The 26,531-nt window shown below is 41.9% G+C and overlaps 1 protein-coding gene across 2 annotated transcripts in view; it reads left to right on the forward strand.

The window, feature by feature from the left end:
* The first annotated feature begins 3,019 nt into the window (after window positions 1–3,019).
* ANAPC5 (anaphase promoting complex subunit 5) overlaps window positions 3,020–26,531 on the forward strand; it is a 45,340-nt gene continuing 21,828 nt past the window's right edge. Inside the window, exons 1-7 of one of the 2 annotated variants that reach the window (XM_043557535.1) lie at window positions 3,020–3,358; window positions 6,893–6,972; window positions 7,855–7,964; window positions 8,806–8,998; window positions 19,142–19,208; window positions 21,529–21,630; window positions 23,099–23,289. In XM_043557535.1, the coding sequence (XP_043413470.1) occupies window positions 3,152–3,358; window positions 6,893–6,972; window positions 7,855–7,964; window positions 8,806–8,998; window positions 19,142–19,208; window positions 21,529–21,630; window positions 23,099–23,289 (950 nt within the window). In that variant the 5' untranslated portion in view covers window positions 3,020–3,151. The remainder of the gene's footprint in view (window positions 3,359–6,892; window positions 6,973–7,854; window positions 7,965–8,805; window positions 8,999–19,141; window positions 19,209–21,528; window positions 21,631–23,098; window positions 23,290–26,531) is intronic. The other variant, XM_043557536.1, reaches the window with a different exon arrangement.

Raw genomic sequence — 26,531 nt, forward strand, 5'->3', positions numbered from 1 at the left:
ATATTTTTAGAGTGAATTTTAAGGATTTGAAGCACAGCTGACTCAAAGGAATCTTGGCAATAATGAGCACATACCAGATGTCAGGTGCCTATGTCACTGCAAAGACTGAAAAAACAAAACCGGGTGCCGGCCCTTGAGGCACTCACACAGTCCATCAGAGGTAGTTACTTATGCAAATCATTGGTAAAAAGAAAAAAAAAACCCAATGTGTAATAAGGCTTGAACAAATTGCTATGAAAATGGTTACATAATGGTGCAGTACATCCCTAACAGTTAAAATGGTTTCAGAATTTTGGTAACATTTAACCACGTTCTTTTTTTTTTTTTAATTTTTTTTCAACGTTTATTTATTTTTGGGACAGAGAGAGACAGAGCATGAACGGGGGAGAGGCAGAGAGAGAGGGAGACACAGAATCAGAAACAGACTCCAGGCTCTGAGCCATCAGCCCAGAGCCCGACGCGGGGCTCGAACTCACGGACCGCGAGATCGTGACCTGGCTGAAGTCGGACGCTTAACCGACTGCGCCACCCAGGCGCCCCATTAACCACGTTCTTAAAATCAAATATATACAGATGGAAACAGGAATTTCCAACCCAAATGTCCAGGTGAAGCTGCACCAATGGGTAAAGTAGGGTAAATGGGTGACTCGAGCTGCCTTTTAAGAGGCAATAATGAATGGCCAGGACTATTGTGATCTGGGGACAGCATTCCCTGAATAAAGGTGGCTCTTGCTTCTTATATCCAGTTAATTATTACCCCACAGGAATAAACCATGTTGCCAAATATTCTAATTTTTCAAGTGAAGCTGGAAATAGACTTTTTCAGAGGTATCAAATTTCTTAAATTTTTTTAATGTTTAATGTTTATTTACTTTTGAGAGAGAGAGAGAGAGAGAGAGAGCAGGGGAGTGGCAAAGAGAGGGAAACAGAGGATTTGAAGCGGGCTCCAAGCTGACAGCAGAGAGCCTGATGTGGGGCTTGAACTCACAAAGTGGGAGATTATGACCTTAGCCAAAGTCAGATGCTTAACCAACTGAGCCACCCAAGCCCCCTGAAATTTCTTAATTTTTTAAGTGTTGGCAAACATTATGCAAGACAAAACACGGGGCGCCTGGGTGGCTTGGTCAGTTAAGCGTCCAACTTCGCTCAGGTCATGACCTCGCCGTCCATGAGTTCCAGCCCCGCGTCGGGCTCTGTGCTGATGGCTCAGAGCCTGGAGCCTGTTTCGGATTCTGTGTCTCCCTCTCTCTCTGCCCCTCCCCCATTCATGCTCTGTCTCTCTCTGTCCCAAAAATAAATAAACGTTGAAAAAAAAAATTTAAAAAAATAAAAAAATAAATTAAAAAAAAAGACAAAACACGTCTGATGGGTCACATTTGGTTCAGAGGCCACCAGCTTGCAACTTTTAGTCTAGAAGTTCACCACTTTTATGTCCAGCATCTAGAACAGCCTTGAATATAGTAGGAGCTCAGCATATATTTATTGAATAAATAAATGAATGACTCAAAAGTCTTATCAATTTAGAGTAAAATTGTTACTTAGGATTTTCAAACACTTACTTTCCTCTTTACATTCAGTAATGTGTTTCTATTCAGGATTTTAAGGTTGAATAAAAGTTCCACAAATGTCCTTCACCAACTTTTATTCTATGCTATACCCACCATGCAAAAAGATTCTGAGGGAGCTGTGAAATGTTAAGTATGCTTTTTCATTTAAAAAAAAAAAAAAAAAAAGGAAGGGGGATGGTTTTACAAAAATAAACTGAGGCAAGGAAAGAAGTTATTTACGAATTAAATTTCCTGCAAAAAAGTCAGTTTCCCCCTTTATAAATAAGACACGGTTACATAGGTATTGTATGTGGTGAAATGCACAGTCATATGTCCAAAATATACATAATTGTATGTGTAACATGTGAAGAGTTCTCAAGATATGGCATCAAGGTCTTGTATTCCAAGCTATCAATAACTTCTTTTCTGGCACAGTTATTTAGTCTGTATATAACCTGCCTCCTTTTCTGTTTTTGTGAACTAAAACCACATATTCATTCATTACTTATCCAACAAAATAGTGATTGAGACAACAAAAACAAGGCCCTAGGGGATGCCTGGTGGCTCAGTGAGTTAAGTCCTGCGACTTTTGATTTTGGCTCAGGTCATGATCTCACGGTTCTGAGATCAAGCCCTGAATCCAGCTCCACCCTGAGCATCTCTCTCTCTCTCAAAATAAATAAATAAACCTTAAAACAAAAAACAAAACACCCACAACTCTCCAAAAACAAACACAAGGCACTACTAGGCACAGTGCATGTGTATAGCCAAAGTTAAATAGACATGGTTTTTCTTTCAAGGGTCATAGACACTACTACACAGGCAAATCATTATTAATAATAAGTCAGGCTATAGAGAAGTGTCTTGGGAGAGATATCGATGAATGGAAGGGGAATTGTAATAAATCAGATTTAAAATATTGTCTAGGGATTGATTTTGGAGGGATACAAATGCCAGACTACGGATCTTGTAGTTTATTAGGTAGGAAACAGAGGCTCACTAAATGAAAGTGATGTTACCTTCCATTTCATGTAAGGATGCAAGGTCACTTGCAACCTGACTTGGCTGTCTCCAAATGGCATTTGTCAAGTACTGAGAAAAAAATGCTTCATCATGTCTTAAAAGAGTTTAATGAAACTCTCAAATTTTGAATTTAGAAATTAACATAATGGATCAAATGCAAATTTTAAAGGTACAAATTTAATTTTGTTGCTTCGTTTCAAAATTCAATTTTAACTGTTTTCGAATTAAACAAAAGGGCAGTCGCCGCACCACAACCTGTTCAGCTCCGGTTCCAAAGCGTCAGCTCCCTTCCACGGTTCCATTCCAAGTCACCCCGGAACCTGCTCCTTTCATTCGAGTTTCTGTAGGGACTCAGTCTTTAAGTACACCGCCTTTGCCCCACCCTGCGCAGCACCCCTGGACATTCTGATTGGCTGTAGCCCTTCCATGTGCTTTGGTCTGGCTTCTCTGATTGGCCAACGGCGAAGATGCCCGTATCCTGGGCTACAGCGCGGGCGAACTGAGGCCTAGGGCTGGCTGTGGTGTGTTTCAAGCGGGAACCCGGCGGTCGGCCGGGCTCCTGGGCTTAGTCCCGGGGCGCCATGGCCAGCGTCCACGAGAGCCTGTACTTCAACCCCATGATGACCAATGGGGTAGTGCACGCCAACGTGTTCGGCATCAAGGACTGGGTGACTCCGTATAAGATCGCAGTGCTGGTGCTGCTGAACGAGATGGGCCGCACGGGCGAGGGCGCCGTCAGCCTCATGGAGCGGCGGAGGCTCAACCAGCTGCTCCTGCCGCTGTTGCAGGTGAGCGGCCCCCACCGACCGGCTCCTGCTCATTCAGCAAATCTTTTCTGAGCACCTGTTCTGTGCGGGACACCTCACTGGGCCTGGGGGCGCGAGTGTTCATCAGATACTCTTTCAGCCCCGGAGGACCGAAAAAATAAAAATAAATAAAGGAGTTAATACCACCTGCTAACTGAGTGCTTACCATGCGCTAGGCGCTGTTACATGCATTTTTTTCTTGCAGGTTCATATTTGGCTCCAGCATTTATTAGCTGAGTGACTGGGTAAGAGTTATGTTCTGACATCCTGCGTCTTCTATAGAAAGGGGCTACACGTAGTCCTGAGAATTGGAGACAGATGAATCATACAGGCACCTAGAGGACCGCAATAAGTAGTAATGATGACCTATAACTAACATTGAACACTTCCTGTTTGCTAAGCACCTCACATGTTTTATTTCATTTCGCCGACTCAGGTTATAGTTTCACCACGTACTGGCTGTGTGACTGTGGCAAGTTCTATAATCTACTTGGGTCTTTGGATTCTCTGTAAAACGAGGACAATGATAGAAACTATGTTTGGGGATGGCTGTATTAAATTAGAAGATCCATGGAAAGCACATAGTTTGTGGCACATAGTAAATGCTCAATGTTAACTATTTTCATTTGCATGTATTCTCATAAAGCATGTACCTTCTTTTATATAGGTTGTGGGGTTTTTTGTTTTCATTTATGTGTGTGAATTTATGACTAATGTCTCTCCCTTAGTAGACTAACTTCAATGAGGGCAGTGTTTTATCCTACTTTTGTTCACCCTTATATCCCCACAGCTGAGTAGAGCGCCTAAGTAAACGTGTGGAATAAGTGAAATGGAATAAACCCTCTTGTGGCAGATGTGTGAACTCGGGTGGAGTGGGAGGTCTTAGAAGAAGTGGTACTGAAGGATGAGCAGTTGGCTATTGAGCAGTGGTGGCAGAAACAAAGATCTGGAGTCCTGGGCCCCCACATTATCAATATACTTGACTTTTTATAGTCTATCACCCGTAGGGGGAGAGAAGGGGTACTGAGGACACAGAGGTTAAGTGGCTTGCCCACCTGGTTGAATAAAAGGAATGGGGTCTCTATTACTTGTAGCTCCCAGTCCTAGCCTCATTACTATTATTACAAATACATTTTCCCCACTATTGAAATAAAAGTTATAATACTAAAAGATTTGGTAATAGAGAAAAGAAACAAAACAGTACTTGTGTTTTAACTCACACATCTTTCTGCCTTTGCTCATACCGTGTTTTTTTGTCCTAGATTTTCCTTTGGGTTCTTTGTCTAGCTGAATGCTATGTGGTGTAGTAACGTTCCAACCAGACTCCCAATTCCTTTGCAAAATTTGGCTTTAAACAGTTAACTTTTTTTTTTTTTTATTTTTTAAATTTTTTTTTTTTTCAACATTTATTTATTTTTGGGACAGAGAGAGACACAGCATGAACGGGGGAGGGGCAGAGAGAGAGGGAGACACAGAATCGGAAACAGGCTCCAGGCTCCGAGCCATCAGCCCAGAGCCCGACGCGGGGCTCGAACTCACGGACCGCGAGATCGTGACCTGGCTGAAGTCGGACGCTTAACCGACTGCGCCACCCAGGCGCCCCTAAACAGTTAACTTTTAAAAATTCATTTTTTAAAGTTTACTTATTTATTTTGAGAGAGAGAGAGGGAGAGAGAGTGGGGAAGGGGCAGAAAGGGAGGGAGAGGGAGAATTCCAAGCACGCTCTGTGCATGGTCAGTGCAGAGCCCAGTGTGGGTCTCAAACTGAGGAAACTGTGAGATCATGACCTGAGCTGAGATCAAGAGTCTGTTGCTCAACGGACTGAGCCACCCAGGTACCCCCAAATTTGTTAATTTTTAACTACTTAACTAACACACAAAGATTCATTATAAAAACTTCAGCTGATTCTAAAATTGATGGAGTGAAAGGTTATGGTTCTGCATGGCCTCCAATCCTTTTCCCTCTCAGAGATTATCACTGTTAATGTTCGTTCGTTTGGCCACAGGCCAGAATGGATCTTTCTAGACCTTTTGCTAAATGCCTGTATATAGATAGATGGAGGCATATGGTTTTAAGTATATATATACATATATATATATATATATGTATATATATGTGTGTGTGTGTATCCTTTTAATTCTGCTTAAATTTTTAAAAAGTTTTTTTTTTGTTTGTTTTTTACATAAATGTGACTTCTATTCTACAGCTTGCTCCTTTCACTTAACCAGTCTTGGAGACCTTTCCATATCAGCACATTTGAATAGAGCTACCTCATTCTTTTTTTTTTTCTTTTTTATACAGCTACAGTGTATTCCACAATAAGAAAAGAAACATAACTCCTACCTTTAATTAATATTTAAATACATTTATAATTTATTATAAATTATAGATTAACTCTTTATTAATGGACTTATAGATGCTTTTCAGTTTTTCTTCATTTCAAACAATGCATGCCGAATGTACCTTCCCTACAAGTGGAATTGCTGGGTTAGCCACATCTGAAATTAGCATATATAGTGTCAACTTACTCTCCAAAAAAGATTCACTGTTTAGTTTTTTTTTTTTTTTTAGTTTATTTATTTATTTTGAGAGAGGGAGAGAGCAGGCAAGCAAGAGAGTGAGTGAGGGGGGAAGGGCAAAGAGAGAGAGAGAGAATCCCAGGCAGGCCCCAAGCCGTCAGCACAGAGTTCAGAGATGCAGGGCTTGATCTCACAACTGTGAGATCACCATCGGAGCTGAAACCAAGAGCTGGACACCAAACTAAATGAATCACCCAGGCGCCCCCAGTGTTTAGTTTTTAAACCTCAATTATATTGTAGTTGTCGTCTTCTTTTTTAAAGATTTTGTATTTAAGTAATCTCTATACCCAAGGTGGGGCTCAAACTCACAACCCTGACATCAAAAGAGTCACGTTCCACCAACTGAGCCAGCCAGGCGCCCCTAGATTGTAGTCTTGACAGCTGAGGTTGCATACTCCTTGTCTCTACTGGTATGTTTTATGGACTTGGGCTCATAGTATGTCTGCCTACCTTACAAGGTTTGGGGAAGGATCAAGTAAGATTATGTTTGTGAAAAATAGGACACCTACGTTTGTATAATGTCTTCCAGTTTATGAAGCACTTAGCCTTTTTTTTACTCTTTCTGGCACAAGCAAGGGAGATGGTTATTATTATCTCCGTTTTACTGATGAAGGTTTCTGAGCCCTAGTTAGGGCTCAGAGAGGCTACAGCTTTGCCATGATTACAAAATTAAGAAGGAAAGAACAGCAGGTCCTCAGACTACAGGCAGGGTCTCTGTTTTGTTCCCATTTTAAACTATTCCGCAGATGAAACAAGAATGCTATGCAAATGTAAAGTATTACTTTAGTGCTTTAGTTTTTTTTTTTTTTTTTCTTCCTGATTTGAGAGTTCATGTTTGGAATAATTGTTAAAGCAGAGAGAAATTCATGTTTACAACTGTTTATCATTCTCCAGCTCCTTAAAATTTATCCATAACCTCCCTATCTCCTTTACCCAGGGCCCAGATATTACACTGTCTAAACTATACAAGTTAATTGAAGAATCTTGTCCCCAGCTGGCAAATTCAGTACAGATCAGGTAAGCTTCCTTTTCTTCTGTATATATGAGAATATGTTTACATAGATGAAAATTAGAGAAGTGCACATGGTAATGAATTCTCTAAAAACATATCTTTGTAAGTCTCAGTAAACAAAAACTCAGTTTTCCTAAGAACTTTTTCTTAATGTTTTTTATTTTAATTTAATTTTTTTTAAGTTTATTTATTTTTGAGAGAGAGAGACACACAGTGCAAGTGGAGGAGGGGCAGAGAAAGAGGGAGACAGAATCTGAAGCAGGCTCCAGGCTCTAGGCTCTGAGCTGTCAGCACAGAGCCTGACACGGGGCTTGAACCCATGAACACTTAACCGACTGAGCCATCCAGGCGCCACGCTTTTTATTTATTTTTGAGAGAGAGTACAAGCCGGGAAGGGGCAGAGAGAGAAGAGGACAGAGGATCTGAAGCAGGCTCTGCACTGACAGCAACAAGCCTGATGGGCAGCTCGAACTCACGAACCGTGAGATCATGACCTGAGCTATGAAACCAAGAGTTGGACCCTTAATTGACTGAGCCACCCAGGTGCCCCTACTTTTTTTTTTTTTTGAAAAATGGTAGTTAACATTAAACCTATTTCAAAATTTATTTTTCTGTATGGATCTACCTTGTTCTTTTATTTGCTGCAGGGAATTCCATTTTGCTAGCTGATGTGTTACTCTGACAGGTTTTATGATGAAAACGGTGATACTTTTCAGAATAATGGGAGTGACATTTTGAATTATCAAGTTTGTTTTATGTGCCACCATTTTCTATGAATCTCTGAATTGCTTTTAAAATAGATTTATTGGAGATAATTGTGGAATGTGAAACATGGAAAGATGTTTAAAGGGCCTTCCTAAAATGTGCACCTCAATTTTCTCATTCAGAATCAAACTGATGGCTGAAGGCGAACTGAAGGATATGGAACAATTTTTTGATGACCTGTCAGATTCTTTTTCTGGAACTGAACCAGAGGTTCACAAAACGAGTGTAGTAGGTATGAAGCTCTTCTAAGGAGAGCAGAGAATATTTTCATTGAAGTGAGCAGCCTTCTAAATCACATCTGTCATCACTCTGCTATCTCTGAACAAACACAGTGGGACATGTTTTAGTTTGTACTTACTGCCTTGCCATTTTGTTCTATGTTTAAATAATTGTCTTGTAGAAAAGCGTCTTCTGTTTTGTCTGTAGTAGTCCAACTATTAGCCCAGTCTGCGGGCTTTTCGGGGTTCATGGCTCCTTCCCACGGTCCTCTGGACTCCTGGTCTGCATTGTGCAACTCCCTAAGTCAGGGTCACCAACTAAACTTTTATGAAAAGAATTAAGTAAGAATATGTTATTGAGGGCATATGTGAACTTTCTTGATGCTGTCCTATTAGCTTTATATCCATGCTGCATCCATTTGGCTTTTTCACACGGTAGTTTTTATGTTATTCAACATCAGCTATTGTTGATCGCCTGTGTGCCAGGCTCTGGACTTACAAGATAGATAGGGACCTTCCTCTTAAGGAGATCCCGTACTGGTAGGGTGGGGCCAGATGGTGAAAAGTAAGTAGGTAAATAAGATAATTCAAATGGTTCCAATAGCCATGAAAAAAGATATTGGATGGGTAAAGATGATGGAGTGCAGGGGTGGGGAGTGGATTGGGGACTGCGCGACGCATTAGAAGAGGAAACCAGTTTTGTAAGAGATGGGGAAGAACATTCTAGGTGGAGGGAATAGAAACTGCAAACGTCTCTTTTTGATGCTTTTGAAGCAAGATTGCAACATATAGTATGAACTCTGTGTAACCTGGATTTCAATTAATGCCTTCGCCTGCGTATGTCTTATTTTATAGGTTTATTTCTGCGCCATATGATCTTGGCATACAGTAAGCTTTCTTTCAGTCAAGTATTTAAACTCTACACCGCCCTTCAACAGTACTTCCAAAACGGTGAGAAAAAGTCAGTGGAGGATGCTGACATGGAACTGACCAGCAGAGAGGAGGGGGAAAGAAAAATGGAAAAGGAAGAACTTGATGTATCTATAAGGTAATTTGGGTTTTTTGGATAGACATCCCTTTCCTGTGAAATAGCATAATTACAGGCTTAGTAAATCCTCATTCATTCAGAGTTCACATGCTGGCTACCATCTTTTTGCCTCTCCAGATCCAAGAAGTGGACCCATATGGGCTGCATCAGTGAGTGGGCTCCTTGCCCTCTGACATCTGATTGGGAGGCACTGGTGGGAAATCCAGAGTGAGGAGAGTGGGGACAGGGTGTTGATCCACTTGCTCCCTTACTTCAGGGTCATGGTGGACTGGTTGTAGGGTCATACTCCTATCAGGTGGTCCTCCCTGCATTCTTCTGGGTTTGGGGAGGTAGGAAGATTTCCCTGGCCTGGGGTGTAAGGTGCCCCACTGTTACCAGTCCTGGGGACTGTATTGTCCCTTACGGCTTCTCTGTGTCCTGCCCCTGGTTTTTTAAGTGGTCCTTTTTAAAACTCTTCTCAAATCACCGTGTTTGAATGTGCCATTTGTTTCCTGCTGGTACCCCGACTGATAGTGTTCGATGTCAGCATCCAGCAGGAGCTAATGACTGAGTCAGTGAAAATGGATTGAGTGCCTACGGAAGTTTAAGCATTGGGGATGAGGTGGCACTGCTCATCTAGGTGTTTAACCTCAAAACCTTGGAGTGTCCTTGGTTCCTCCCTCTTTGTCACCCTGACAGCTAGGGCTTCAGCAGGCCAGTCAATTGTTCCTCCACGATAGTTTTTGTTTTTGTAATTTATTTATTTATTTTGAGAGAGAGACAGACAGACAGACAGACAGACTCGGGGCTCAAACTCCCGAACCGTGAGATCACGACCTGAGCTGAAATCAGGAGTCTGACGCATAACCAACGGAGCCACTCAGACACCCCCATGATAGTTTGGACTTAGGTCATTTGTCTCCGTCATCACTGCTGCCCCTGCAGCCCAAACACTGCATTTTCTTAGTGGATGACTTCTTTAGTCTCTTCACTGGCCTCCTTGCCTCCACTCTTGTCTCCCTGCAATCTGTTTTTCTTATTTATTTGTTTGTTTGTTTATTTAAGTAATCACTCCACCCAACATGGGGCTCGAACTCATAACCCTGAGATTAAGAGTCTCATACTCTATCAACTGAGCCAGCCAGGCACCCCTCCCTGTCATCTATTTTTCATGCAGCATCCGGGGGAATCTTTGTGAATATAAATCACACCATGTCACCCTTCTCCAAACCCTCAGCCATTGTCCTTGAAATTTAGATGAGAATCCAAGCTTATCACAGCCTCAGTGCCTGTGTGATCAGGCCCCATCATCCTCCCTACCTCTTGCTGCTTACTCTCCCCTTCGCTCTCAGGAGTCCACCTGCTCAGGCGTGCTTTTGGCTTTGTGAACACTCCACCCTGACTTCTTCTGATTTCAGCTCCAGTATCATCACACAGGCCTTTGCTGACCACATACCTGAAGTAACCTCCATCCCAAATATTCCTGGCAGCTTTAGTTCCTTCATAGCTCTTCTCACTGAGTAACTTGTTACATTTATGTGCTTACTCGTTTGTATCTTGTTTCTTCTGCCTTAGCATCCCTTCAGATCTAAGACCCTTCTCTGTCTTGCTTCATTGCATTTTTGCCAGTGCTCCGTGTAGTGCGTGTCTCATAGAATGTGTCTGTGTGTGCTGGGTGAATGAATGCAGAAAATCAACATAGGCAGTCTGTCACTCACACTGGTGAGTGGTCTCATAACATACTTTTTATTGCCTTCCCTCACTTTGCTGTCTTGCTTCCCCTTCACGCGAACTGTTACCTGGGATCACCTCCCAAATAAACTACTGCTACTTGGAGGGAAAAACACATGTGTGTGTATACATATGTGTATATTCCATATTCCCTGATCTCAAGGAGCCCACAGTGTGGTGTGGAAGACTGACACCCAACACATCATTACACGGCAGTGTGCTCAGCTCTGATTTAAATAAGCTTCATCTGCCCTAAGAAGTCTGGCTAACTGCCTTTGGGGGGGGGGGGTGTGGTTCCTGTGAGTGGCCTTTGTATGGTTGTGATTTGTTTAGCATATGCTTGGGCTCTGGGCTCGAGGGATTATATAGTACCTTTAAATACTTCCAAACCTCCCTTACTTATCGTTGCTTACAAATATCTTTCCTCTAGTGGAGAGGCAGGAAAGTGTGGGGTTAAGAGTCTGGTTGTGGCCTTGGACTGCTGGGTTTGAATTCTGACTCCTCCACTTATTCCCTGTGAGACTCTGAGCCAGTTACTTACCCTCTCTGTGCTTCAGTGTCTTCATCCGTAAAGTGGGGGATCTGATTCCTTCCTCAGAGGGTTGTTGTGACAATCAAATGTCAAGTCCGCGTAAGTGTTCTGAACTGTGCCTGGCGTGTAGTACATGTTCAACAAATACTGGCTATTCTTATTCTCTTGTTTCTTTTTTAGCTGAGACCCCCCCTAAGGAGTGCATTGGGGCTGTCCTGTAGTCTTTGTTCTGGCTACTTAATATGCTTCAAATAGCAGAATGTCACATCTTGTAAAATGTTAAAATTCAGACTTGTTTTGCATTGGCTTTCTCCTAAATTAATCCCATTTAATTAGGTCTAGCTACATTTTTTGTTTTTATCCTGTTCTAAGAATTCATTTGTGTGTGACCCAGTGTATTTGCTATGAAGATGTATCATTTCATGTTAAATCACTATGTTGTACACCAGAAACTAATGTAACATTGTGTGAAAAAGAAAAGGAAAAAAAGTGTATAGTGATTTACAATGTATACAAAATTTTGGGGGGCGCCTGGGTGGCTCAGTCAGTTGAGTGCCCCGACTCTTGATTTTGGCTCAGGTCATGATCCCAGTGTCCTAGGATTGAGCCCCACATTGGGCTCCGTGCTGAGCGTGGAGCCCGTTTGAGATTCCTCTCTCTCCTCTGCCCCGCTCCCCAACTGGCGCTTTCTTTCTCTTAAAAAAAAAAAAAAAAAAAAAAAACCTTAAAGTAGGGGTGAACAATTTGAAACCATAAGAACTGAGAATCAAATTGTGTACTTATTACAATTTTATATCTTCAAAGATGAAACTGGAATGTTATTTCACTTAAAATGTACAACATGCAGAATGCTCTGTAATGGTAAAAAAATGTACACCAATGTAAATTTTTATAATTTTCCAGTAAATGATATTTCTGGATCAAAGAAAAAGGTATAGTTTCAGAAAATAGCATACATATAGTAGACGGAATTTTGTCACTGAAATTAAGAGGTATATTATTTAAATATTCTCATTAAGTATTATAATAAGGGTTTAAAAAAATTTTTTTTAATGTAAGTAATCTGTATACCCAGTATGGGCCTTGAACTCACGACCCTGAGATCAAGAGTCACATGCTTTTCTGACTGAGCCAGCCAGGTGTCCCTAGAATATATTTATGTTAAAAAAAAAAAAAAGAATATATTGCAGTCATTTCTTGGTTCTTTTAAAGAGGGAAATCTTATTTTCTGGTGATCTTTTCTAATGTTTTATTGCATTTATGAAAAATTTCTCAATTTAGTCCTTTTATTCTTTCTTTCTTTTTATTTATTTATTTTTTAATTTTTTTTAATGTTTATTTATTTTTGAGACAGAGAGAGACAGAGCATGAACAGGGGAGGGGCAGAGAGAGAGGGAGACACAGAATCTGAAATGGGCACCAGGCTCTGAGCTGTCAGCACAGAGCCCGACGTGGGGCTCGAACTCACAGACCGTGAGATCATGACCTGAGCCGAAGTCGGACGCTTAACTGACTGAGCCACCCAGGCGTCCCTTTCTTTCTTTTTTTTAAGTTATTGGAATGTTTTCAGGTCTCTTTTCTTCGGGAAAGTTATTTTTCTTGCCCCAGAAATTTGTATTAAAATTAGAAAGGGGAAAGAAATATTGTATAGTTTGTAAACCTCCCGTCCAACAATGAAATTACTCCTGTTTGGAAAGAGGAACCCGACTGTTAATTTAGAAGGGAGGGAATAAATATTCAGTCAACACGTGTTTGTCATAAAAAAAAAAAAAAATTCCGATCACAGATGCACCTGGGTGGCTCAGTCTGCCTTCAGCTCAGGGCATGATCAGGTTTGTGAGTTCGAGCCCTATATCGGGCTCTGTGCTGATCGCTCAGAGCCTAGAGCCTACTTCAGATCCTGTGTCTCCTTCTCTCTGCCCTTCCCCTGCTCACGCTTTGTCTCTCCCTCTTTCAAAAATAAATAAACATTAAAAAAATTAAAAAAGCCATCACAGAAGAGAGGGCACACTGAAACTGAGCCTCTGTGCTTCCTTTGCTGGCAGTTGCCAACGGCCTGCAGTGAGGAGCTGGCTGATAGGTTTGCCCCACGTGAGTCTGTAGTGGAGGCTTCTGGTCTGCAAGCTGCTGCAGTTACAGCTTCTCTTTACTCCTAAAAGGAACTAACAGAAGTAGAAATTCTCTGGTATTTCTTCCCTTGATTTAATATAAATCTCCCAAATTTGTTCATTTATTCAACAAATAGTGCTTCCGATGTGTCAGGCTCCCCGTTAAGGTGCTGTGTTGTCAGCCAGGAGGACAAAGTCCAGTCCTCGAGGGGTTATGTGGGGGAAGGTCAGATGATAGAGAGCCAACTGATAAGGAACGTAATTTCAGAGCAATGCAGTGCAATCAAGAGGAGAGGGGACCCACAGGTAGAGTAACTGGGGGTTCCACTGGGGAGGGGCCTTTGGACTGGGAGCTGGGTAATGAAGGAGCCAGGGAGAATTGCCAGAGGACACAGCAGACACACAGCTTCCAAGACAGGAGAAGCTGGCATATCGGAAGCATAGGTGGAGGGCAGTGTGGCTGCATCATGCCCTCTGGTCACATACCTCAGAAGGGCTAGGGTCCTTGCTTCCTCCTTGGATATTTAGTAACTGTTCCTGTCTCAGTCCCTCGCCTCCCCTGCTTCTGTCAATACCCTGCTCAGAAACCTCCCCAGATTCCACAAAGTCTCCTCACCTGGTGTTCCAGGCCTTCCACAGTTGACCTCTCTGACCTTACCTTTAGTTTCTGAGCTTGGATCCCTGGCGTCTTTTGTTTCTGTTTCCTGAAATGTCTTCTTCCTTCCTCATCATTTTCTCTGCTCCTTCCCAACTAGCAAGTGACTTTCCCACTTCTCAGTACAGAGTTCATATCACCCTTGGCCTTTACCATTTACTGCCATCTTTTCACCTGGGCTGGCCTCAGCTTTCCCCAAGATTAAGCCTGTTAGCACACTGTATATCCTCCAGGACCTAAACTGGTGTTTTACGTATTGCAAGTGGTCTAAAACAAAAAAATAAAACCTTTGTGGATTGATTAATCTCATATGTATTTTTTTAAGTGTTTATTTATTTATTTATTTATTTAAAAAAAAATTTTTTTTAAAAATTTTTTTTTTCAACGTTTATTTATTTTTGGGACAGAGAGAGACAGAGCATGAACGGGGGAAGGGCAGAGAGAGAGGGAGACACAGAATCAGAAACAGGCTCCAGGCTCTGAGCCATCAGCCCAGAGCCCGACGCGGGGCTCGAACTCACAGACCGCGAGATCGTGACCTGGCTGAAGTCGGCCGCTTAACTGACTGCGCCACCCAGGCACCCCGAGTGTTTATTTATTTTTGAGAGAGAGAGACAGCTCAAGCAGGGAAGGGACAGAGAGAGGGAGACACAGAATCTGAAGCAGGCTCCAGGCTCTGAGCTGTCAGCCCAGAACCCGATGTGGGCTTGAACCCATGAACTGTGAGATCATGACCTGAGCCAAAGTTGGACGCTTAACTGACTGAGCCACCCAGGAGCCCTGATTAATCTCACATTAAAAAATTTTCAATTACAATGGTAGATTTAAGCCCTTTAGGGGAATTTCCAGATTCCTGAGAATCTTACAAATGCCATGTACTAGGTTAATATTAAAAATGCACATCTTTGGGCCACCTGGGTCGCTCAGTTGGTTAAGCATCCAACTTTAGCTCAGGTCATGAACTCACGGTTCATGAGTTCGAGCCCCGCATCAGGCTCTCTGCTATCAGCACAGAGCCGGCTTCAGATCCTCTGTCCTTCTCTTTCTCCTCCTCCCTATGCATGCTGTCTCTGTCTCTCTCAAAATAAATAAACTTAAAAAAAAAATGCACATCTTTACATGAGCACCTGGGTGGCTCAGTTGGTTAAGTATCTGACTCTTGATTTTGGCTCAGGTCATGATCTCACAGTTCAGTTCATGAGATCAAGCCCCCTTGCTTGGGATTCTGCTCTCCTCTTTCTTTCTCGTCCCCCCTCAAAATAAATGAGTAAACATTTTTTTTTAAATGCACATCTTTGCCAACTTTTGAGTACAGTTTTACAAGATTCATGGACTTCTTAGAGCCCATCCCTGAACCCAACTTAAGTGCCCTTGATTTATGGACTAGTAAGTCTAAAATTCTGTCTCAGCTAATAACTGAATTTATAAGCAAGGTATACTTGAACTTTTTCCTAAGTGGGTAGCCTTTTTCCTAAATTGAATACTTCTGTGGCTCCTTAAGAATTACTTTTTTCCTGCATATATTTGTGAGGCCTTAAGGAAACCAGGAAGTCAGTAAAGGATGGTTTGGGCCATGGGGTTTTTACTTGCTCTTCCCAAGCTGGTTCATGTCAGCCATGATTGCCACCATGGAGGCCAGAACCAAATTCGATCTTCATTTATGGGAACTGTATTTCCGTTTCTTATAGAATCAGTTTGCATGATGCTGATTTTCTCTATTTTATTAACCTTATTGCTCCTGTGTCCTTCCTTATAAGCTACCCCCAATTTTCAGGGACAGGGGAAGGGTTTAAATAAAGTATTTGGTAACTGTGAGCATTGTGGACTTCTAAGATTTTGTGTTTTTTTTTTTTTTTTTTCAACGTTTATTTATTTTTGGGACAGAGAGAGACAGAGCATGAACGGGCGAGGGGCAGAGAGAGAGGGAGACACAGAATCAGAAACAGGCTCCAGGCTCTGAGCCATCAGCCCAGAGCCCGACGCGGGGCTCGAACTCACGGACCATGAGATCGTGACCTGGCTGAAATCGGACGCTTAACCGACTGCGCCACCCAGGCGCCCCTCTAAGATTTTGTTTTTAAGTAATCTCTACACTCATCGTGGGGCTCCGAGATCAAGGGGCGCCCGGGTGGCTCAGTTGGTTGAGTGTCCAACCTTGGATCGGGTCATGATCTCACAGTTTGTGACTTTGAGCCCTGTGTAGGGCTCTGTGCTGACAGGTCAGAGCCTGGAGCCTACTTCAGATTCTGTGTCTCCCTCTCTCTCTGCCCCTCCCCCTCTCACACACTATCTCTCTCTCAAAAATAAACACACACACACACACAAAAAAATTAGAAAAAAACAAACCAAAACTTCGAGATTAAGAGTTGCCTGCTCTGCTGACCAAGGCAGCCAGCTGCCCTGAGTGTTGTGGACTTTAGAGGCAGATGGGACCAGAAGCCTGTGTCTAGTTTCATTCAGAGTCTCACCTGTCTCTAGCCTTTTTGCATGCAGCCATATATAATTATGCCAAGCCTTGGGTTTAACCTTGGTTAAAGCGGTGTGCTAAGAGAAAAGGACTTCTTACTGTCCTGATACTAACTGTTTTCCATTTGAGAACTTGGCCTGTGAATTTTTTTCCATTTCCCTCTAGGTCACTATTGTGTTACTGATCTTTGTTAGACCTGGGCTGGAGCTGGTTCTTGGCAGCTCTGATGGCTACAGAATCTGATACACTGCTTAGGGATTATTAAGTAATATTTAACAAAAATGAAGCCAAGAGGGGTGCCTGAGTGGCTCAGTTGGTTAAGTGTCTGATTTTGGCTCAGGTCATGATCTCACAGTTTGTGGGTTTGGGCCCCATGTCCGTCTAGCTCAGCTGTGTGCTGACAGCTTGGAGCTTGGAGCCTGCGTCAGATTCTCTGTCTCCCTCTCTCTCTGCCCCTACCCCCCTTGCACTCTCTCCTCTCTAAAAAGTAAATAAATAAACATTAAAAAAAAAAAAAAAAGGCACCTGGGTGGGTCAGTCAGTTGAGCGTCTGACTTCAGCTTAGGTCATGATCTCATGGTTCATGAGTTTGAGCCCTGCATGGGGCTTGCTGCTGTCAGCGCAGAGCCCACTTTGGATCCTCTGTCCCCCTCTCTTTATGCCCCTCCCCCACTCATGCTCTATCAAAAATAAACATTAAAAAAAAGAAAGAAAGAAATGAAGCCAAGAGAATATTAGAGCAGTGTTTCCCAAAGTGTTTTCTGTGGAACACTAGTACTTCCTAAAAGATGTGAGGAAAGGATTCTTTGGTCAATTAGTTTGGTAAACGATACATTAAACAAAAGTAAATGAAGTTTCAGGGTGCCTGGGTGGCTCAGTCAGTTGAGCAGACAACTTTGGCTCAGGTCATGATCTCGTGGTTCGTGGGTTCAAGCCCCGCGTTGATCTCTGTGCTGACAGCTCAGAGCCTGGATCCTGCTTCAGATCCTGTGTCTCCCTCTCTCTCTGCCCCTCTCCTGCTTATGCCTCTGTCTCTCTCTGTCTCTCAAAAATGAATAAATGTTAAAAAAATAAAATAAAAAAAGTAAATGAAGTTTCTTTTTGTTGGATTTCTCTCAGGTGCATCATTAATCTCGAATTAAGATAGAGCATACAACTGTCTCCAAATTACATAACCTCAGAAGAATTTTTTTCTTCTTTCAGAATATCCATTTATATATTATTTATGTGAAAGTTTGAAAACTGCTTGTATTAGATGCAGAGTGCTTATGAAAACATTATTTATGAGTAAATATTGATTTTTATACTTATCAAAATCTTGTAGAGCAGGCATTTCTTAGAGTCATGTGGCAAAAGGGATTACTCATACTTTTCCTCTCAAAATAAGACTTTTCTATTGTGTATATGCAGATTTGTCAGGTCTAGGTTTATACTCGTATATTCCTTGTCTGTTAAATCTGCATAATCTAAACTTCTAGGAAATGGTTATGTCTTAGGAGAAGCCACTTTCTTCTGCTCTGAAGTATCCCACATCTTGTATCTGTAGCAAGGAGTTAGAAACTCTCCATCCATTCATTTCCCAATCTCTTGAGTGCCTGTTTTATTCCTAGGCATGGCACTAGGTATTGGCATCCAGTTGCAAGTACGAGCAGCCAGGTGTGGCAATGCATAGGTGCTGTGCTCAGCCTCTCTAGTAGGAGACAGTGGCAGCTCAAATGAGAGATGTCAGGAGAGATTCTTGGAGGACATCACATGTCAGTTAGTCTTGAATGATGGATGGTGTACCGTAGTCCAACAGTGGGCAGGACAATGGGCTTTCAGGCCAAGGAAGCAGCAGGGGCATCTTGGTGCCCTAGGAGATCTGCGAGGACGTCGTCAGGCTGGGAATGTGGGCGCGAAAGAAAAGGCAAAGGAGAGAGGTAGTAGCTAGGATCACTCATGGAGCATTGCACCTGCCCTGCTATAATAAAATCCCCAGTGTGGATTTTATTCTGGAAGCTGGGTACCACAATAGATTCGCATTGTAGAAAGATCATGCTATGTAGAATTTAGGTCTATAGTCGTCCATAGTTACATGGTGTGAACTTTGGCAGGTCATTCAACATCACTTTTTAAGTATGTCTTTTCTATTCCTGAGAGGAGAGAATTAATTTTTTTTTAAATTTTTTTTTCAACATTTATTTATTTTTGGGACAGAGAGAGACAGAGCATGAACGGGGGAGGGGCAGAGAGAGAGGGAGACACAGAACCGGAAACAGGCTCCAGGCTCTGAGCCATCAGCCCAGAGCCCGACGCGGGGCTCGAACTCACGGACCACGAGATCGCGAGATCGTGACCTGGCTGAAGTCGGACGCTTAACCGACTGTGCCACCCAGGCGCCCCGAGAGAATTAATTTTAAAAGTTTTTGAGATCTTCTGATGAAGCCATTTGACTTGGTTAGCATTACTGTTCTTGCTGTTGTGGAATTCTTTTTGTTTGTTTGGCTTTTTAAGTTTTTAATGCCATTATAGTTAACACACAGTGTAATACTGGTTTCATGTGTACAATATAGTAATTTGACATTTCATAAACCCTTGGTGCTCAACACACGTGTGCTCCTTAATCCCCATCACCTAGTTCACCCTTCCATGTTGTGTAATTCCTTGTTATTTTTGTTTTATTCTTTTCCAGAGAAGAGGAGGTATCTTGCAGTGGGCCTCTCTCCCAAAAACAAGCAGAATTTTTTCTTTCTCAACAGGTATGTGTTAATTCTGTTATTTATCATGAACTTTAAAAAAGATATGTCATCACATATGCCTGTTTCGTTGGTAGGCTTATTAGTGAATCTGCTTTATTCCTTATTCTTGGTCCTCTTTCCTTTACTAACAATACAGTTGTGGTTATGTGTTCTTTCCGATTTTGTGTGTGATTTTCTTTTTCTTTTTCTTTTCTTCTTTTTTTTTTATAGATTTTATTTATTTATTTTTTTCAACTTTTTTTTTTTTTTTTTTTGGGACAGAGAGAGACAGAGCATGAACGGGGTAGGGGCAGAGAGAGAGGGAGGCACAGAGTCGGAAACAGGCTCCAGGCTCCGAGCCATCAGCCCAGAGCCCGACGCGGGGCTCGAACTCATGGACCGCGAATTCATGACCTGGCTGAAGTCGGACGCTTAACCGACTGCGCCACCCAGGCGCCCCTATAGATTTTATTTTTAAGTAATCTCTACCCCCATCGTGGGGCTCAAACTTAAAATGCTGATATCAAGAATTGAATGCTCTACAAACTGAGCCAGCCCAATGCCCCATGATTTTATTTTTCTTAAAGTTATAATGCATGCTCATTTTTTAATAGTGTGTGACTAACACAGGCCAAAAATGTGCTTTGGAAGACTTACTTCTTTTCCCCCAACATTTTATTATGGACATTTTCGAACAGAAAGAAAAGTTGAAGAGCACTGCACAGTGAATACCTATATACCCGTCACCCAGATGCCACAATTAGTATTTTGCTCTGTCTTTATCAATACCTACACGTCCTCTATCCAGCCACCATTTCATCTTATTTTTTGATGTATTTCAAGTTGCAGACACTGGTACACTTCACTCTCAATGTTTCTTTCTTTTTTTTTTAACCCCAAACATGTCTTGCTGGTGCTTTTGAGCCATACTTTTTCATTTGCTCGGAAACAGAAGCTGAATATTTTTCTCCCATGTTTTTTTTGAGCCTAGAATTTTGATATTTTGTTCTACTTTTCTAATTCTCCTTATTTTGTTATTAATTTTCTTTTTGCAGAAAGATGTACTGTTTAGGTCTAGCTGAAAAGTCATAGAATTACCCCTGCAGATGAATTTCAGACAGATTAGAAAAAAACCCTCTAGACAACCAGTGAAGTATGGAGGAGACAGTATAGCTAGAGCCTCACCACATTCTCACACTTCATTCAGTCCATTACAGGTGGATTAAAGGGTAAATGTGAATATTTAAAGCTATAATTAGACCAGAAGGAACTACATATTAACTTGTAACTGATCTCTGGGTGGGGAACGACTTTCTAAACATAAAAGCTGTGGAAGAAAGCATGTAGGAGAAGATCATTTGATTTTTCAGCATAAAAATTAAAAACGTCTGCATGTCAGAACACACTCTAACAAAAATAAAAGGCAAACAATAAAATAGGAAAAAGGATTTGCAATAAATATGGCAGTCACAGGGTTAATACTTTTGCTTTAAAAATCATATTATCAAAGACTTTGATGATGAGACAAACTTTATACTATTGAATGAAAAGAGCAGGAAGTAAAATGATATACAGTGTTCTAGTTTTATTAAAAATATGGTCTATGTATGCACATATAGAAAAAAGACTGGAATAAGACACTGACATATCAATAGTGTTATTTCTGGGTGGAGGGGTTACAGATGATTTTTGTTTTCTTCCATATGTCTTTCCATGTTTTGGAATCTTCTATAATATAATGAATTCAAATGAAATTAGAAATTATTATTACTTACAAATAAAAATTTGTCTAGGTAAAGTTGAAGAGTTTGTAATCAAGTTAAGTACTAATAATTTAGGACTGGTTTTCTAACATATTTTGTATAATCATTGCTGGTACCATCTACTTGAAACAGATAGCCAGGAGTAGGGCCTCTGGGTGCTGTGAGGCCCTTTGCCAGGCTGGAAGTGCACACTACCTGCCCTGAAGGCACTCACAGTCCGGGGTGGGGTCACACTGGCACTTTTAATGTAGGTTGCTAAGTACTGCAGGAAGGGTTCCTGCAGGGGCCTATGGGAGCACGTAGGGACTTACAGGACCTTACCTAGTCTAAAAGCTGATATAAGCAAGTGACTAAAGTCTACATGGGGTCCTGAAGGACAAGTAGGAGTTTGCAAGGCATGTGAGGAGTGTGTGGATGGGGAGAGGGAGTTGGCAGGCTTTTTGTCTCAGGAAGAGGAAACACTGTGGCCAAGAGGAGAGAGGAGCAGTGGGAAGGAACATAGGGGATCCTAGTCAGTATACATTTCCATTTGTTGACCGGCCACGTCTTTCTTCTGAGTTGTCATCTTTAAATTTCAGGCTTCTTTGTTAAAGAATGATGAGACAAAAGCCCTCACTCCAGCTTCTCTGCAGAAAGAACTGAACAACTTGTTGAAATTTAATCCTGATTTTGCTGAAGCGGTGAGTCTTTTGAGTTGGAAAGCCACAATCAGGCTACTCTTTATATTGAAGAGCCATGCAAATGAGGATTGTCCCATTGGCCCAGTTTCTTGGAAAGAAATGTTGTTGGCAAGTCTATAAGCCTGGGTTGCAAAGCTTTCCCTCCTACCCCCTCGTCCCTGGGCCATTAGGGGTTTCTTCAGTCCCTTTTCTGTTGCTCTTCCCATTCATTCATCATCTCTCTGAGGCTGTGAATTATTGACAGATGATAGAGTAGACTGATTTTTTTTTTCAAGTTTTGGGACTAAAAATTCTTTTCCTTTCTCTTGTCAAGTTTTTTTTTTCCCCCAAATTCAAATAATTCCATTCCTTACTGGATTTTTACCCAGAAAACTTTCTTTTCTTTTTAAAAAAACTTTCTTAATAACACCTGGATTTGACGTCTGACTTTACTCACATGCAGAAATATATCTCCTTTGCGCCATAGTAACTGCAGTCTGCCTTTTGGAGGGAAATTAAATTCAGTGAATCAGAAGAAATGAAAATAGTGTCAAAATACATGACAATGTATTTTACTAAGTGTAACTTAGTAAACTAGTTACACTCACTGTGTTTTGACTTGGACATTTAGAGAACTTAATTTTATATTATAATTTTAAAAATGTTTATTTATTTTTGAGAGAGAGAAAGACAGAGTGTGAGAGGGGGAGGGGCAGAGAGAGGGAGACACAGAACTGAAGCAGGCCTCAGGCTCTGAGTTTCAGCACAGAGACCAACCTGGGGCTCAAACTCACAAGCCATGAGATCATGACCTGAGCTCAAGTTGGGTGCTTAACAACTGAGCTACCCAGGCGTCCTTTATAATTTGTATACGAATTCAGGTCTTAAAATTTTTATTATTGAAGAGTGCCTGGGTGGCTCGGTTGTTAAGTGTCCCACTCTTGATTTTGGCTCAGGTCATGATCTCTCAGTTCATGGGTTCAAGTGCCTCATCAGGCTCCATGCTGACAGTGTGGAGCCTGCTTGGGATTCTGTCTCTTTCTCTATCTGCCCCTCCCCTGCTTGCTCTTTCTCTCTCTCTCTCTCAAAATAAATAAATATAAATTAAAAAAAATTTTTTTTTAATTTTTATATTTGAGTTTACAGTCTTCCTTAATACCTGAGGTAGGTGAGGTCCCCCCACCCCCAATCACCCTCCGGTTCTAGTATAACCAGTGGCATAGTGGGTATATATTTGGCATAAAACTCTGACACAGATCATAATGGGGCTTCCATTTTTCATTTGGCGACTTCCTAGCCCATTCCTAGGGAGGAAACAAACCACTGTATCTTGAACTTGCTTCATCCTGCCAGTGGGAAAAGATGAAGCTAAACTGTCTTCACGAAGGGCGGAGGAACACGGGTATCTGAAGCTAGTGGGACGCTCTGAATTAGTCTCAAGCCAGTGGAAGCTGAACATTTAAAATATGTGGATTGTTTCTTGTTTCAGCACTATCTCAGCTACTTAAACAACCTCCGGGTCCAAGATGTCTTCAGTTCAACACACAGCCTCCTTCATTATTTTGATCGCTTGATTCTTACTGGGGCCGAAAGCAAAAGTAATGGGGAAGAGGGCTACGGCCGGAGCCTGCGATACGCCGCGCTGAACCTGGCCGCCCTGCACTGCCGCTTCGGTCACTAGTGAGTTGATAGGTTTTTGTTTCTGCAGAAACTGAAGAAATCAACTCTCAAATGTTAACGGAGATGTAGGTTTTAAATGCAGTGTTGAAAAATCAAAAGGGGTGTCTGGGTGGCTCAGTCAGTTAAGCGTGGGACCCTTGATTTTGGCTCAGGTCATGATCTCATGGTTGGTGGGATTGAGCCCTCGACTGGTTCTGCGCTGACAGTGGAGCCTGCTTAGAGTTCCCTCTCTCCTTCTCTCTGCCCGGTTCCTGCTTGCACTCTTTCTCTCAAAATAAAAGAAGAAAGAGGAGGAGGAGGAGGAAGGAGGAAGAAGAAGAAGAAGAAGAAGAAGAAGAAAGATACCCTCCTACCTGGGCTTGTCAATAACTTCCCAAGAGGGAAGTTCCATGGACAGCAGTTAATGAAGACCTTCTCCTTAAGCAGTCTGCCCCCTGGTGTCACCAGTGAGCATTACTAGCTAGTGTATGGCCTCTTTCCTTACTTCTAAGAACAATAGCCTTTGAATTAAAAGGAAATTAGGTCATTAGGCCAGAGATTCCCAAAAGGAATTTTTGGAGGTTATGATGGGGATACAAAAGCTATTTTCAGTATTTCAAAAAGCCAAAATGAAATTGTACCTTTACTGGATAAAACACTGTACGGCTCACTAAGCCACATGTTTGTGCTTTTGGACAGAATTCAGGGAGCTCAGTGAGGTGACACTGGCTTATGCCATTGCTAAGATATGCTTATGATTTTAATGAATAAAAATAGGAAAATTGCCCAATTATTTAGTAAATGGAGTTATGTCATTAAAACCTTAAAACATGGGGGCTATTTTGGAAACTGAAATAATGTGAATAAGGGTGAAAAAACTGGGAATTATTCATTGAAGGGGTCTCCCTGCCCCCCGTGACTTTTTCTCATTTGAGAGAAATGTGGTCTCTGCTACAGGCATCTTTGAATAGAGACTGTAGGGTATGTTACTGTAAATATGGTGTCCAAAGTTCAAGAGCTGAGACTTCTACCCCTTGCACTATGGGTCAGAAATGCTACTAATTTCTTTTATTTTTATTTTTATTATTTTTTTATTTTAGAGAAAGAGTGAGTAGGGGAGGGGGGCAGAGGGAGAGAGAGAGAAACTTTTTTAAAAAGTTTATTTTGAGAGACAGAGTATGAGCAGGGGAAGGGACAGGGGGAGAGAGAGAAACTTAAAGTTTATTTATTTTGGGGGGCGAGGGGGGAGAGGCAGAGAGCGAGGGAGAATCCCAAGCAGGCTCTGGCTCAGACTCAAGAAACTGTGAGATCATGGCCTCAGCCAAAATCAAGAGTTGGACGCTTAATCAACCAAGCCATCCAGGAGCCCTGAGAGAGAGAATCTTAAGCAAGCCCCACACTCTGTGCAGAGCCTGACATGGGTCTCAATCCCACAATCCTAGGATGATGACCTGAGTAGAAATCAAGAGTCGGATCTCAACAGACTGAGCCACCCAGGTGGCCCTCTGTGGCCCTCTGTTAATTTCTGATTGTCTCATTTTAAAAGGGACATTGACAGGCTGGAGCTTGTGTTGGGGACACTCTCCTTGTAGGTGTTCAAACCCATGTCATATGAACAGTGTGGGAAGAGTATGAGAATGGTGAGCCTGGAGAGAAAATGATTTAGCCAAGCACGTGTTTGGCATCTTCATGTAGTAAAAGGTCATGTGATTAGGAATCACAGTTTAGATTCCTGGAGAAGAACGAGAGCTAGGATGTGCAAGGGAAAGACAGTGCTTTCCTCATGATAAGGTTTTTCCACATGGAACCTCTAAGGAAGGACCAGTGGGGTGCTCAAGCCTAGACCAGAGGTGTCAATGAGGGAATTTAAGCATTACATTGATAGTTGGTCTCAGGAAGGTTCAAGGCTACTCCAAACTCCATGATTTTATGAGATTCCATGTTATCTTTTGACAGTCGACTTCTTTTTGCCTGCCCAGCTGTAATGACCTCTTAATTGGGGCCTTCCATTTTTTAGTTGTCATAATAAATAGCAACACTATTTGTAGTATCTACCATTAACCGATTTCTGTGTTTAGACCAGTTTCTGGTAGGATTTAGAAATTTGTATCTAGCATTCTAGATAAAAATAATCTGTTGTGCAGAATTTCTTTATATTTACAATATTATCAACAGATAGGTAGCTAACTGCATGAAATTAATTGCTAAATTAATTTACTTGGGTCCATGCTTCTTTATGTCTAGTCCTGGAGCTGTGGGCCCGTATTCATCTCTGTCACACAGCTTATAGGATTGTGGAGACTTCTTGAAAATCGTTATAGTTGTTTATTGAGCATCTATGGTGTACTGGGTGCTGTTCTAGATGCTGAGGTTACAGCAGTGAAAAAAGAGGGGGGGAAAAGCCCCTGTTTTCATGGAGCTTGCCAGTGGGGGAGATAAACCATAAACAACACTAAACATAAGTGTAATGTATCCAGGTGATAGATGAGGATAAAGGGTCGGGGAGTGCTGTTGTTTTCATAAGGGACACTTCTCCAGATATATGCACAGATCACTCCTTCAATCTGTGAGTCTCTGTTTAATAAGGTAGCAGGTCAGTCCTCCCTAAGCTCTACTAACTTAATGTATGTATGTATTTGTATATATACATATATATATATATATGCACATATATACATATATGTATACGCACACACACACATATATATATATTTTTTAATGTTTATTTTTGAGAGAGAGAGAGAGAGAGAGAGAGAGAGAGAGAGAGAAAGAGTATGACCAGGGGAGGGGCAGAGAGAGGAGACAGAATCCGAAGCAGGCTCCAGGCTCTGAGCTGTCAGCACAGAGCCCGACGCGGGGCTCGAACCCACGAACCGTGAGATCATGACCTGAGCCAAAGTCAGACACTTAACTGACAGAGCCACCCAGGTACCCCTGCTAACTTAATGTTTGAATAGAGATTTAAAGCAGTCTTTAATCTACCTGGGAATCTACCTTTTGATAGAGGTATCTGGTTTCTTTATTCAAACAAGTGGTTATTGAGGAACACACTAGCTCTCCCTAATTAAAATGGATTGCGTGAGGCTGATGCTAGAGGTGAAAGAAAATTCTTTATGTAAATGTTTCCTAAATAAGTGATACCCATTGATTCTATTTTGAGATCTTCAGTAACCCTGTGTTTATGAACTTCTTTTCTGTGACTTGCCACTGGGAAACCCAAAGTTTAAGAGCTCACCCTCTGCAGGCTTATAAAGTAGTTGAAG

The sequence above is a fragment of the Prionailurus bengalensis genome, chromosome D3 (assembly GCF_016509475.1).
Source record: "Prionailurus bengalensis isolate Pbe53 chromosome D3, Fcat_Pben_1.1_paternal_pri, whole genome shotgun sequence".
Classification (NCBI taxonomy): domain Eukaryota; kingdom Metazoa; phylum Chordata; class Mammalia; order Carnivora; family Felidae; genus Prionailurus; species Prionailurus bengalensis.